The following is a 14679-nucleotide window of genomic DNA, read 5'->3' on the forward strand; positions in this document are numbered from 1 at the left end:
TATAAATCTTCATGTGACTAGCCTGTAAACTTCTGAAACCTTCGTCACAGAAGAGTGTGAGTTACCAGGTTTCTGAATTTCTGGGCACCTTAGGATTTGCTCTTGCATTCCCTGCAAGGAATAGGCCTTTATTATTTGTTATACTTATCAGCAGTTACCTTCAGAACACCTGCTACCCAATTAGACTTTCCTGTCTGACTCCTTGTAAGCACAATATTGTGTAATTACATTCTCAGCAGTGTTTTTAGGTTTACAATAGGAAAAAAGTTTTACCCACTTATTTGCATATAGAAAGCAGACTCCATCTCCCTACTAGGCAAATCCAACTATATAGCTACATAGGTTTAAACTAATGATTCAAATTGAAAACATTTCAATTAACATTATTAGAAGAAGAGGGAGGACTGGTGGGACTGGGAGAGAATGGGGGAGGGGCTACAGATGAGATACAAAGTGAATACTGTAATTAATAAAAACTGCAATTAATTAAACTGTAACTAATAAAAACTATTTCTCTAAAAGAGTAAAGAATAAATAATAAAGAAATAAATTAAAAATTGTGGTACAAAAAAAAAACAGTATTAGTTAATAGCCCAAAAAGGAAAATAGAAAATACTGCAAAGCATATATAAAAATAATGTTTCACAAAATGTTTACCATGTCTAGTTGCATCTCAAGAATTGCCTAGACAGCATTAGATAAAAGTGAATGCTTTATTATAGTCAACATCTTATCCTGCACAACCTGGATGAGTCACAATGATACTTGACCACACATACTATTGCTGATATTTCTTCAAGTGCATTATGAGCATTTTTGAAATTAGGCTCTGTTGATGCCTAGTTTTACAGAGTATTTGTTATAAACATGGAAAAACTTATTTTCTAATAATGAGAAAAATCCAGGTCTTACTAAAGAAATGGGTTACCAAAATTATAGAACTAATATAAAGAAGTAATAAAAGTGGAAGAAATATCAACTGAATTTTCTGGCAATCAGGACAAATACAAGACTAGCTTATAGAAATATATCATATTAAAATAGGCATAAATACTATGAATGACACTTCTTGATAGCGTTCAACATTACCAGGGGCAAGAATGAAAACATATAGTTTATATCACAAATATTTCATAAGTGGTAGCATAAAAAATCATAAAGAAAACACACATTCAAAGGGAAAAAGTAATTTTTGGTAATTAATATGCTTAAACAGGTTTTATTTATGTACATGATATTTTACCAAATATACATACAAACCACAGGAAAAACATATTATAATTTGAGCTCTAATACCTTGAGAGCATTATGTTTTGACTGTAACAGCTGCTGTTTTATCTTTATTTCCTCTTGCTTTCTCTCATCTGTGATTCTTTGCTGTAAGTTGTCTCCTCTTTGCAACAATTCATTTACAGTACTCTCATTGTCTTCACTCTGATTAAAAACAAGTAGTCTTTATTTTAGTTAATGAAAAGCTGTACATAGTTTAACAAATAATAAACCATCATAGTAATACACACCAAAATGGGATTATAAAAATTTAGGAGATTTTATAAGGAAATACGATCATTATATTTCTTTTGTATTTACAGAAAAAAACAAAGCTTCTGTGCATCTCTTCTAAAGAACATTTTGAGTGACATATTTATGATGATGGGGAGTAAGGCAACTTCTTTTTTTGTATTCTATGTATTTTAATAAACTTAATTGTACAAAAGCTATACTAGAATATTTTAATTAAAAGAAAAAAAAGCACTCCCACTTGGCACATTTAACTATAATTTTCACAGAAATAGTGTGAGCTTTGTGGATTATCAATTTCATTCCTATCTATCTATCTATCTATCTATCTATCTATCTATCTATCTATCTATCTACCTACCTACCTACCTACCTACCTATCTATCTATCTATCTATCTATCTATCTATCTATCTATCTATCTATTATTTATTTATTTCGTGTTTTTTTTCACTCTCTATCCCCGCTGCAGCCCCATCCCTTTTCTCCTCCCAGTCCCACCCACCCACCTTCTTCTCCTCTTATACCCTTTCCTTAGTCCCCCGATATGGGAGGACCTCTTCCACTTCTATTTGACCCTAACTTTTCAGGTCTCATCAAGGCTGGTTTTATCATCTTCCTCTATAGGGAGGCTGCACCTCTAAGGGAGAGGTGATACACTAAATAAGTTAGAAGGAAAATTGGCAAAGAGCCTTGACATCATTGTCAAAGGAGACAACTTTCTGAACAGAGCACTAACAGCACAGGCTCTAAGACCAACAGTTAAAAAATGGTACCTATCCCCCTGAGGAGCAGGGGCATCCTTACCAGGCCACAGAAGTAGACAATGCAGCCAGGCCTGGTGCAACCTGATAGGCTAGGGTCAGTTGGAAGGGGAGGGGGACCTCCCTTATCAGTGGACTTGGAGAGGAGCATGGGAGGAAAAGAGGGAGGGAGGGCAGTATTGGGAGGGAATGAGGGAAGGGGCTACACCTAGGATACAAATTGAATAAATTGTAATAAATTAATTTAAAAAAAATGGTACCTAATGAAACTGAAAATCTGTAAAGCATAAAACACTATCCTCAGAACAAGACGACAACCTACAGACTGGGAAAGATCTTCACCAAACTTTTATCTGACAGAGAGCTAATATCCAGAATATAAAAAGAAGTGAAAAAATTAAACACCAACAAACCCTCTTTATTTTAAAATCCATCCCACTGCTGAGAGCAGGCCACAGAGCATGCTGGTAAACACTTTACCACTGAGTTACATCAGAATCTTGATAACAGTGTATTGAAGACTGAGATATATTCATCTTTTACCACATTTCAGTTAACAAAGCACAGACTTTAAAATCATATTTGAATGTATCTTAAAGTTGAAGTTGAGTGCTTCAGAGGTGGCTCAGTCGCAGTGTGCTTGCTTCATACAAGAGCAGTTTCAGGACCCACAAAAGGATGGGAAAGCCCTGGTGTTGAGCTTGTAAGCCAAACATTCCATAGGCAGAGCCAGGCAGAGCCAAGCCAGGATGTTGATCTAGATTATTTGAAACTTTCAATAATAGAATTTATGGTTTACTGTAAAATATTTTTGATTTTTATTTTTATTACAGCAAAAAAAAGAAAAAATATGAAGGAATAATCTAATTTGTCACTTCCTATGATAACTGATCTACAGGTAAATAATCTATTAAGTAACTTAAATGTACAGTGCATTTTACATACTAATCTATGTCTTATATTTAAATCTAAATGCTCAAGTTCAGAATATGGAGCATTAACAAAAATGTTGGGTTTGTGTACTCAGGGAGGCAGAGGTAGGTGGATGGCTGTGAGTGTAAGGATTGCTTGGTCTACAAAGCAAGTCCAGGACAGCAGTGCTACACAGAGAAATCTTGTCTCAAAAAAGGAAATAAAAATGATGATGTGAACATTTGTCAGATCTTAAAAAATAATTAATTTCTAAAACAAAATAATTGCACTGTTTAAACAAATAAAATAATAATAAGTATGTATTAAAATAACTTCAAAGTTTTTCTCATTTGGTTTTATTTTCCAGGAACAATGGTTTAATTATATTTAATTAAAGATATGACTTGAAAAAGTGCTATTGCAATATCATTGCACAGGGATACATCTCTGCATCTTTCATTTCCTGTCATTCAACTCCAAATACGAAAAATATCTATTATAAATAGATACTGTGGAATACTACCAATGTATTCATTCCAAGGTGCTAATGATCAGTTATACACAAACTTCATTTATGTATACATGTATCTAATTATGTGTGTTAATACTGTAATATATGTATATCTATAACATGCTTAAATTTCAAAATATAAATGAGGACTCATCCATTGTGTTTAAAGAAATTGGAATCTTTTTTGCAATTGTCAATCAATAGTCTAGTGACAGTCACAAATATACGTATATGTATATATACATATGTATTTGTTCTCTATAATAGAATATATTAATATTCCTTTTGAAACTGTGAAGCAATTTCAGTGACTGAGAAAAAAATACAAACATAAGGAAAACTTATTTACTTTATTTCCCCCAAGGGAAAATTCTATGACTGAAAAGTAAACAACACATTTTAACTTCTTTGCCCTAGACTTTCATGTTTGACATGAAGTAGAAGTAGTTGGAAGTCAGCATTTCTGGAAGTTTCTTCCTGTCTTTCTTTCCATGAGCTGAGTTGTGTAGGTAATTAAATTTCTGATATAAGGAGTATTTGTTAACACAGTGCCAAGATGTCAGAATTAATGAGTAGGAGCTAAGAATACTGGATTAAAATATTTCTTATATTACTTTATATATCTTGTACCTAAAATTATATATTGCATTCTAATGCGGTTTTCACACTTTGTCTATGAAGTTTTAATGTTGACATATATATGAAAGCTTAAGAATTCTACAGTGGTGATGGCAGTGGAAGAGAGAAAAGAACATGTGAAAAAGTAAAGAAAACATAGATAAAATACTCAGTGAAGCCAGAGAGAATTATGAAAGTCATCTTGAAATTAGGGGTGACTGGCAGAAGATTTTCAGAGTTTATGTACTGGCCACATGGACATATTCCTTTACTCTTATTGAATAAACAGCATGGAATGTATGTGTGTATTATATAATAGGTATTACATATATTATATTATGTATTACATATAATATAATACGTATACATGTGCATACAAATGAACAATATGTATCACATATTATATGTATAATATGCATTACATATATTATATAATACATATATACATTCCATATTGCTTTATATAACTTTATATGTATATATCAGTATATTTTCAAATATCATTAAAACCAACTTGTTAGAAAGTTTGGTAGACAACATTTATATTGTCCTTAATATAAGCAAAATATCAGAAAAACATAATATTAGTTAAATCTGAAACTAAAATTTTCTATCATATTTTAGTTTATTTTCTGAATGGCTCCTATTTTCTTTTACATTTTGCCTTCTGAATTTGAAAAGAGAACAAGCCAAAACAAAGCTCAAGTATTAAGTTGAGCATTCTTATATGCTCATAAGATAGTTATTTAGCAGTTACAGTATCATGTTACCAGAAAAATATTCCATTTAATAAAATCATTAAAAATAACACTATGTGAATGGTAGTGCTCAAAGAGTTCAGTTGGAGACATGAGTTATATTATTTCTTTCCAAATATTTATTTATTTTCATTCCAAGTTTATTCATACTTTCATCATAAACAATTTACCATATCTTTATTGAAGTCTTCCTCTTTCAGATTCACCCCCTGCTGAATTTCAGCCTCCAGTGGTTCAAGCAATTTTTGTATATCTGAGTTAAACTGCTCCAATTCCTTCAAAGGAATGGAGGCCTAAAAAAAAAAAAAAAAAGATAGTGCTAATTTAAATCAAAATTACTTTTTATTAGAAACATAAACCAGATGAAATACATTTATTAGACCCCTGTTGCTAAAATAATGACATGCATTATGATTCCATATTGATGTTTATGAAGGTTTTGAAAAATAACTAGGAAAGTACCCAAGAATGCATATATGGAGAAACGTTTGTCACCAGAGCAGAACAAACATGCATGATAATGTGATTTATCAAGATAAAAATGGTCAATTTACATACATTTTCCTGTGCTAACTTTTAATATTATAAAGTTGAATGTAACTTATTTTAGACATTCTGATATTATAACATTTTTAAAATTTTATTTATTTATTTATTACAATTTATTCACTTTGTATCCCTGCTGCAAAAAGTATAACATTTAAGTAAATATTTCTTTCCAAAATTGCCTCATTCATCAATAACTGTAACCTTAGGTAAACACTGGAATTTTCACCTTTTATTTAGATCAACCATGTGGCAATCTGCTGATATATTTCAAATGCCATATTTAGCATGATAAAAATTTCTGGCATGTTCCCCTAAGGCATCACTATAACTTGCCCCAAGAATGTATTGTTAAATGACACAAATACATATTTATAAATAAACCCCCAAATATTTCATATATTTTCTAACATATTTAATTATAAAATCATTACTGACTATTGTCTTAAACTAGTTTAATAATCCCATGGTTTCTTAAATGAAACACTTGAAAATGCATGAAAATACATTGAAAATACAATATTCAAAAACAAACAATCATTAAATTTCTGTTAATAAAGTCTACTTCTTTTACTCTGTTAAACATCGGGTTTATTGAATTTGATAATATTATAACACTACAAATTATTTTTTACTTGACAATTTTTAAAATACCATAAATGGGGAACAGGGACTGTCTCTGACATGAACTCAGTGACTGGCTCACTGATCACCTTCCCCTGAGGGGGGAGTAGCCTTACCAGGGCACAGAGGGGGACAATGCAGCCAGTCCTGATGAGACCTGATAGGCTAGGGTCAGATGGAAGGAGAGGAGGACCTCCTCTATCAATGGACTTGGAAAGGGGCAGGGAGGAGATGAGGGAGGGAGAGTGATTTTGGGAGGGAATAAGGAAGGGGGCTACAGCGGGGATACAAAGTGAATAAACTAAAATTAATATAAAAAATAAAAATTTAATAAAAACATAGATGACATACAAAAATCTGGGTTTTTTCTTTAAATATATTTCATGTCATAGAAATACTAAGAAAATGACCACTCATTTATGCCCAAGATAATTACTTTTATGTGGTTTATTTTCTCTCTATTCTTTCTTAGTTATACATATTCTTAGTTATAGATATTCTATTCCTGGGTATAGGATTACATCACCATTTTTAGATGAAAATAATAGGAGAAATTAGGATTTACACTCAAGGAAAATCGGAGTATCTAAAAGTAATTTGTTACCAGTGGGTGACTGAATAATTATTGCTTTTAATGAAAACATAACTGTAACAGAAATATGAATAATGACAAATCTTTAATGCTCTCTCCGATCAGTGAATGGTTTAAAAGATTCCCTTAGAATGAGCTATTATAAAAATTTTACTTCAAATTTTAATGATGGTTTGTCATTTGAAATAAAATAATTTTTGAAATTGTAGAAACTGGAATACCCTAAACTTAAATAAGATTGCAAACTTTCAATTATTATCATACTGCCAGGGTTCACATGCATATAGAATCCAAATATATACACAATACCTATCTGGTGGCACTCTAATTTATAGAACTCTTGTTCATCTTAGTGATACTCAGTGAGACCAATTAACTGTTCAGCATCACTTTATGGATAAAAATAAATATTTAAAGCAACTTTTATTCATTGGTTGGATATAAAAATTTGTATTTGTGGTCAGAGTTAACTCTTTTGCTTTACCAGCTTCTTTGCTAGCTCATTAATTGTTCACAACCCAAGTAGAATAATTTAAAGGCTCAAATCCATGGATTTTTGTGACTCTGTCCCAATTTTTCTTCCTTAATTATTTTTTCTGAAAAAAAAATTCTTCCTTAATTATTTTTTTGTTACATTTAGCTGCAAAATAACTTTTGAAATGCTTTCTAAATTCCTAACAGCTAACTAATTTCTTAAATTCAACACATCTGGAACTGTGCTTTTCTTCAAAATATCTGTGACACCACTTTACCTAATTTTGTTAACACCACATCTCTATCCAATCATTCTCAAAACACAAACCATGTCGATCTGGGATGTATTCTCTTAATTTCCTATGGTCCAGTTTCTTCATAGGCCCAGTAATAACAAAGATCTCCAAAGAGGTGTCTAATTCCCATCCTTATCAACTAGCTCCATCATGTGTATAGTGATCAGGTGAATATGTCCTGAGCTAACCACTATAACAATTATACTTTTGCTGTAGAGGAACTTAAACCATATAAAACAAAAACAAAACAAAAACATGATGAATGCTTTCGCATGATACCCTCTCTTAATCTTTTATTGAGGGTCTTTGTGGGTTTAATAAAGTCTTCCTAATATAGAGTTGCTTTGTAGGCCATTTGGTCATTCTTTGCTATCTTTTTCAAGATCAAGTCTCTCATATTCAAGTAAAGAACATGAGTATTTGACTTAAAATTCATATATTGAAAGTGGGCTTTACATACTACCTGAGAAACTGTAGGCAGCCTTTGCTTTTAGCTTTTCTAGAGTGTAGATTGTTTTATTTTTAACACCGAAAAAATCTATCTCAAAATAATGTTATGAGGCTCAAGTGTGCTATGTTTAACTGAAATATAATAAATATTCGTTAAAAAACTTTTATCATTGTCTCCCAAATTTTATGAACCTCTGTGATGAAAATTAATGCTCAATATATCTTAGTTCAAATACTCATCGCTATATCATAGGTATTTACCAGATTTTCCTCTTTGGAAAAAGTTTCTGAAGGATAAATGCATCCTGGCTTTATGTTTTTACTTTGCCAATGAATAATAGAAGCATAAAATAATTGAAATCTAATGCTAGCATGGAAAATTTTTGATTCTAGATTGGCAAACTTTATCACACAGGAAAAGTAAAGTTCATGTATTAGCCTGTAGTATTAAGACAGTGTCAATGTATGTGTTTTGCCCTCTGAAGTATTTTTATTAGGAGTTATTTGGAGAAGTTCAGAACAAGAGACAATGTCCACCATTTATTAGAATGGGTTTGTTTCACTTTATCTAGAGTCATTCCTGCTATGGAGTAGGTACTCCAAAATATTTTTTTCTAGAAAGGGTATTAAGCATTGTTATAACGCTATACTGGCATGGCAGAATGAATTTTGCCAGGTGTCATGTATGCATATATATATAGTGTTTGTGATCAAACTCACTTCACATAAGAGATAAGCACTATAACCTGAATTATTTATCTCCTCATCCACACAATTTCTAAAGAAAATATTCAAAAGCTCTGATTGGTGCTCTACTATTCATTTGTAAAATATATTGGTGAATTAAATGATACATAGAGCATGATATAATCATATACAAAAAGCAAAAACCCAAATGCAAACAACAAAAGACCATCACCAACGATCTACTGACATAAAAAGACTTTAGGCAGTACTACAACAAAAATGAATATAAATTCAGATAAAGAGTAGAAACTTACACAACTTCTTTTTAGCAAACTTCACAGGGTTGATACTTCTTGGAGTAAAACTACTCTATATTTGGTAAAAGACTATATGTGGGTAACAGATTAAATATTACCAGTGTTCTTTCAAAATGAATAATATAAACTAGTAGAAAGTACTTGAGACTGAACTTTAGGCTAACATAAGAATAAGCTTAGGACTGGGAGAGTTTTAAGCCTTATTATGTAGCAAGTTATTCATTGTCGAAAATATAAAAGAAGATGCTAAATAAGGATGCATTAGGTCATATATTTAAAATATGACTATTTTAACATGAGTATTATCTTATAATCTAACATCTCATTATTAAATCTAATCTCTTAGTTCAAGCAAAGTGTTCTGAGTACTATAGCTCAATATAAATGAAATGAAATTCATAACTGCAATTTAAATTGAACAAGTTGCTATATTAAGAACAGAAAATCATTTTATTTTCAATAATATGTCCACCATATTGTCTTCCGGGATTAAGTAATACTTCATTTCAGTAACATTTTTAAAACGTATTCGTTTAAATGATAAAAATTAATAATTATATTTCACGTTCATTATTTCAAACCAAAATTTTAAAATGGAGATATTTTCATAGTTATGTCACATCTTAATTTAGAGTATGTAAATTTTAAGTGATTACTAGACTATCATTTGTGTAGATCTATACTATATCAGCTGTTCCAATTGTTAAATTATAGTGCTCATTATTAACTAGAAAATTCTGCATCTTATCAATATTCCTGAAAATGTGAATATCCAAAATTTTATTGGGTTGAATTTAAGTTAGATGCATATAGACAGTATTTAACATAAGTCTCATTCACACTGATTTTAAGTGCTGTATTTTATTTTTTGATTATATTTTTTTGAGAGATTTTTCCAAATAACTCTTTCGGTATGAAAAATCATATGTAGGTTTTACCTAGAATTTCAAGATTCCCTATACTCTGTTAACTTGTGATCCCAAACTACTTTTTCACTACCCCTTATGTATTATCTATTATGTGTTATCTAATCAATTGTATAATTTTCTCAAATAGATTTTCAGTCCTTGAAGTTAGAAACACATTTTGTATCATCTTCCATTTTGCATAGTGTAAGATTTCCTTTTTATTTTTCAATAAAAATCTTTATTCTATATAAGAATCTTTATTCTATATATTACTAGTTTTAAGGCTACTTGAACATTGATTATCAATGATCATTTCATTTTTTACAATCAAAATGAAAATAGTTAACTAGCCCAATTTTTTCTTCTTAAATAGATGAAATCAGCTATTCAATATACTTGTTAAAACTATTGTTTGTATATAAAATTTAGAGAAATTTAATTGTTGGCCTTAAAAATTCACTGTTTCACCATAATAGCATTGTCATGAATTCTAATGAGCAAGAAATTTTAAGCTTATCAGTGAAAGCTTTTCCTTCCATGTGTTTATTGTTATTCATGATGTTGAATTTTGTTGCAAACTATTAGAAGAAATGTATACTACAGAAGTGCAAGTGCCTATTGTTTCAAAGCTCACTTAGACCTTTTAGTGATGCACACTTGCAATGCAGGTATATTGAAAACTGAGATAGAAAAATTGTAAGTTGAGATCAGTCATGGCTACATAATGAAGCCCTGCCTCATGAAACAAGAAAATAAACGAGTAAATAAATTCATAAATAATTAAAGTTTAGTTCAATGTACCAAGTTTATATATCTTGCTATTCCACTTCAAATTATGATAAATTGTCTATGGCTGTTGAAAGCAACTGTTGATAAACCATCTTATTTATCAAATAAAATACTTCTATTTGCTTACAGAAAATTTTGACCACAGTAAAATTAGAATCATAATTATTTCACATAATGTTAAACAGTGAACACAAGATAGGTTTTATAATACATAGCAAATAATACAAATGAAGTTATAATGTAGTCAGAAAGCATATAGCAATTATTATCTTGCACAATTGAATCTTTTACTTACCTTAATATTTTAAGAACTTTATCATGACCGTGCAGTTACACAAAAATACATAGAAGACAGAACATAGAAAGCTTTAATAAACAGATAAATGGACACAAAGAAAGAAGAGACAGAGAAACTGAGAAAGACAACACTTTGTTTTCCTTGATATTTTAATATTCCTTTAAATTTCTTAACAACTGATAATCGTGCTTTGTTGAAAATTTAAGGATTGACCAAATTTAAGGCTCTATTAAAGCTTTAGCATTAATGGTCATTGATATCAGAATTCAACAAAGAATAAACATACTGAACAAAAGTAAAATCAATTACAAATTGAATTTCTAAATTTTGAAAGCGTTTATATTCATATAGATATACTTTATTTATATTAAAATATTAACTTTCTTTTGATTGAATATTACTTTAGCCTGTATACATACAATAGCATTATAATGCATATGTTTACATAGATAACATTGTAAACATCCCTTAATCTTGACTATGGAATCTCAGTCATCAAAATAAAAACACCAGAAAGGAAACACACTGATATCGAAACTGAAAATAAATAATCTGAGTGTTACAGTTTTGTTTAAAATTCCTCCAAATCAATCAATATGTTTATTTTTTGGCATGTTTAAAATAGGATTTAACATTACAACAAATAAAACAGGATTTTTTGGTAATAGGTGTGGCAATTATGTGTAAGGTACCGATTTACTTGAATGCTTTTTTGATGAAATTGTGGCTAAGTTGTGAAGCTCACTAGGACAACAGTACAATGCATTTATAGAATTTGATAAAAGTTGGTTTTATAAGACATTGGTATATCAACAGTAACTGGCTATTTGTGTTAATTGTTACTAGAAATAGTTTTCTTCTTTACGATTATGAGAGTTTAGTAGTGTCAAATGGAACAAAAAGGATTTAACTCTAATTAATGCTTGCAAGGTGGGGTGGGTCTAGATAAAGGAAATGTAAAATCACAACATTTTGTTAAATTTATTTTCAGCTTTCTACATTGCGTCCTATAAGGCATTCTGTATAGTGCTTTGTGATTTTAAAATAAAGAACTGTAAGTAATTTAAACATTTAAAATGAAATTGAATATGATCATATTAACGTATCGCAGATCAATCATGATGATATAAACGGAAGTAAAATATTATGCTCATATCAGAAAAAAACAACAGTTTTTGCAAGAGAACTGAGATGTGAAACTTTTTAACTAGGCTACTTAACTGTATGAATTTTCTGAATATGCCACCTCTCTCATATCCTCATACCATTATCTAACAGTCTCTTATCCAAAGAATGACTAATTTTGAATGCACTTACACTAATCAGGAAAAATTATTTATGTTTTTATGTTCCTACAACAAGTAATCACCAAATAGCCTTAAGCATATTAATATCATATTAATAAAACACAGATAGTTGTATCAAAGGACAGTGTTCACATATTCAGTTATATATTAGCATTTAAATTATTTAATGTAATTATAGTGATTTATTTTCAAAATTTAAATATAATTAATTCTGCTTAGTGGTTAGTAAAAAGAAATGTGAAACATTGTTATTAGTCTAGAAATTATATGGACTGTTTCAGATCTTATTAATTTCAATGAAATTTAAATATCTTATATATTACATGGCTTGAAAATCAAATTGTTATTATCTCTAAAGGTATTAATTATAAATAATATATTGCAAAGTATCTGCAGAGTATCTCCATAGACTTCATGTACAAGTATTACATTTTCTTTGTAGAAAACTAAGTCAAGTAATAGTTTATATAACATTAATAACCAGGCCAAATCATGCATTTTGGCCTTATCTGTCAGAAGAGGTGCTATGTTAGAAGAGGATTAGAAACAGATTGCACAGAGAGAAAGATAAGTATACCCATATTAATGAAATGATTACAGTAATTAAGTTTTTATCAAAATTACTAAATATAATACATCTTAATTTGACATCCTAGAACATGTAGGTTGTATTGTTTATTTCATATTGATCAAGAGATACAAATTATCAGTCTAACATATTACTCAATTACTTCCTCCATACAAAATTATATTTTATGGAAGGCATGCATGTGTTTATTGTCTCTGTGGTATATTTTTCATATATAGAAAACTTGCTAGATGTATCATTAGTTATTTCATAACTTGATATAAATATCTGAAAGTTTCTCATATACAGAAAGACTAGTTTTATATCTTTTGATGATGGTTGAAGGTCGAAAAACTGACATTCACATAATAATTATAGCAATAAAACTATGAATATTTAAACATACAAAGCCAGATTTGCTCACATATCATTTTACTCCTACAATACATAAATAGAAACTTCTTGATGGAATTTATTTTCAAGTACAAAAGCCCATAAGGAATTTAAAAAACATATGATATATATATATATATCACACACACACACACACACACATATATACTGTAACACATAAATCTTAGGGAATAACTAAAGACATGGAGAAAATAAAGTTCAACTTCTTTTTTACTTCTGTTTAATTTATTTTTTAATTAATTACAATTTATTCACTTTGTATTCCAGCTGTAGCCCCTCCCTCATTCCCTTCCAATTCCACCATTCCTCCTTCATCTCCTCCCATGTCCTCTCCAAGTCCACTGATAGGGGAGTTCCTCCTCTCCTTCATTCTGACCCTAGCTCATCGGGTCTCATCAGGACTGGTTGCATTGTCTTCCTCTGTCAACTGGTAAGGCTGCCCCACCCCCATCACCCTCGGGGAGAAGTGATCTAGGAGCCAGCTACTGAGTTAATGTCAGAGACAGCCTCTGCTCCCCTTAGCAGGAGACTGAGCTGCCATGGACTACATCTGCGCAGAGGGTCCAGGATATCTCCATGTATGGTCCATGGTAGGAGTATTAGTTTCAGAAAAGAAAACTGGGCCCATATATATATATATTTGGTTCTGTAGCTCTCTTTGTAGAGCTTCTGTTTCCTCGAAATCTTTGTATCTCCCCCTTCTTTCTTTAAATTCCCTGCACTCTACCCAAAGTTTGGTTATGAGTCTCAGCATATGTTTTGATACCAGGCTGGGTAGAGTCTTTCAGAGGCCTTCTGTGTTAGGCTCCTGTCTTGTTCCCTGTTTTCACCCTCTTCAGCTTCGATCCCCTTTGCCTTTCTCAATGAGGTCTGAGCATCTTACCCAGGGTCCTGCTTCTTGCTTAGCTTCTTTAGGTGTACTGATTTATTCTGATTATCCCATATACTATATATGTCTAATATAGTATATGCCATGTGTGTCTTTCTGTTTCTGGGATACCTCAACTCAGGATGATCTTTTCTAGATCTCACCATTTGCCTGCAAATTTCATGATTTCCTTGTTTTTAATTGCTGAGTAGTATTCCATTGTGTAAATGTACCACAATTTATATATCCATTCTTCAGATGAGGGACATCAGGGTTGTTTTCAGATTCTGGCTATTTTTTTTATAAAGCCCAGCAGTTAAAGGCTAGGCTCACAATCCAAATATAAGCTCACTCTTTTTTAATCATTTGATTATTATCCATTTCGAGACAGTATTTAAAGTTTACAGTACTTACAAGAATAAAATATTTTAAATATATATATGTTATATGTACATCTT

At 30.6% G+C, this 14679-nt stretch overlaps 1 protein-coding gene across 7 annotated transcripts in view; it reads right to left on the reverse strand.

Annotated features, from left to right (window-relative positions):
- Dmd (dystrophin) overlaps nucleotides 1-14679 on the reverse strand; it is a 2365055-nt gene that overhangs the window by 1414268 nt on the left and 936108 nt on the right. For all 7 annotated transcript variants that reach the window (XM_060376797.1, XM_060376795.1, XM_060376794.1 and 4 more), the window contains exons 38-39: nucleotides 5254-5376; nucleotides 1297-1434 (exon numbers count right to left, since the gene is read on the reverse strand). In XM_060376797.1, the coding sequence (XP_060232780.1) occupies nucleotides 1297-1434; nucleotides 5254-5376 (261 nt within the window). The remainder of the gene's footprint in view (nucleotides 1-1296; nucleotides 1435-5253; nucleotides 5377-14679) is intronic.

Source organism: Meriones unguiculatus, assembly GCF_030254825.1.
Source record: "Meriones unguiculatus strain TT.TT164.6M chromosome X unlocalized genomic scaffold, Bangor_MerUng_6.1 ChrX_unordered_Scaffold_31, whole genome shotgun sequence".
Taxonomy (NCBI): domain Eukaryota; kingdom Metazoa; phylum Chordata; class Mammalia; order Rodentia; family Muridae; genus Meriones; species Meriones unguiculatus.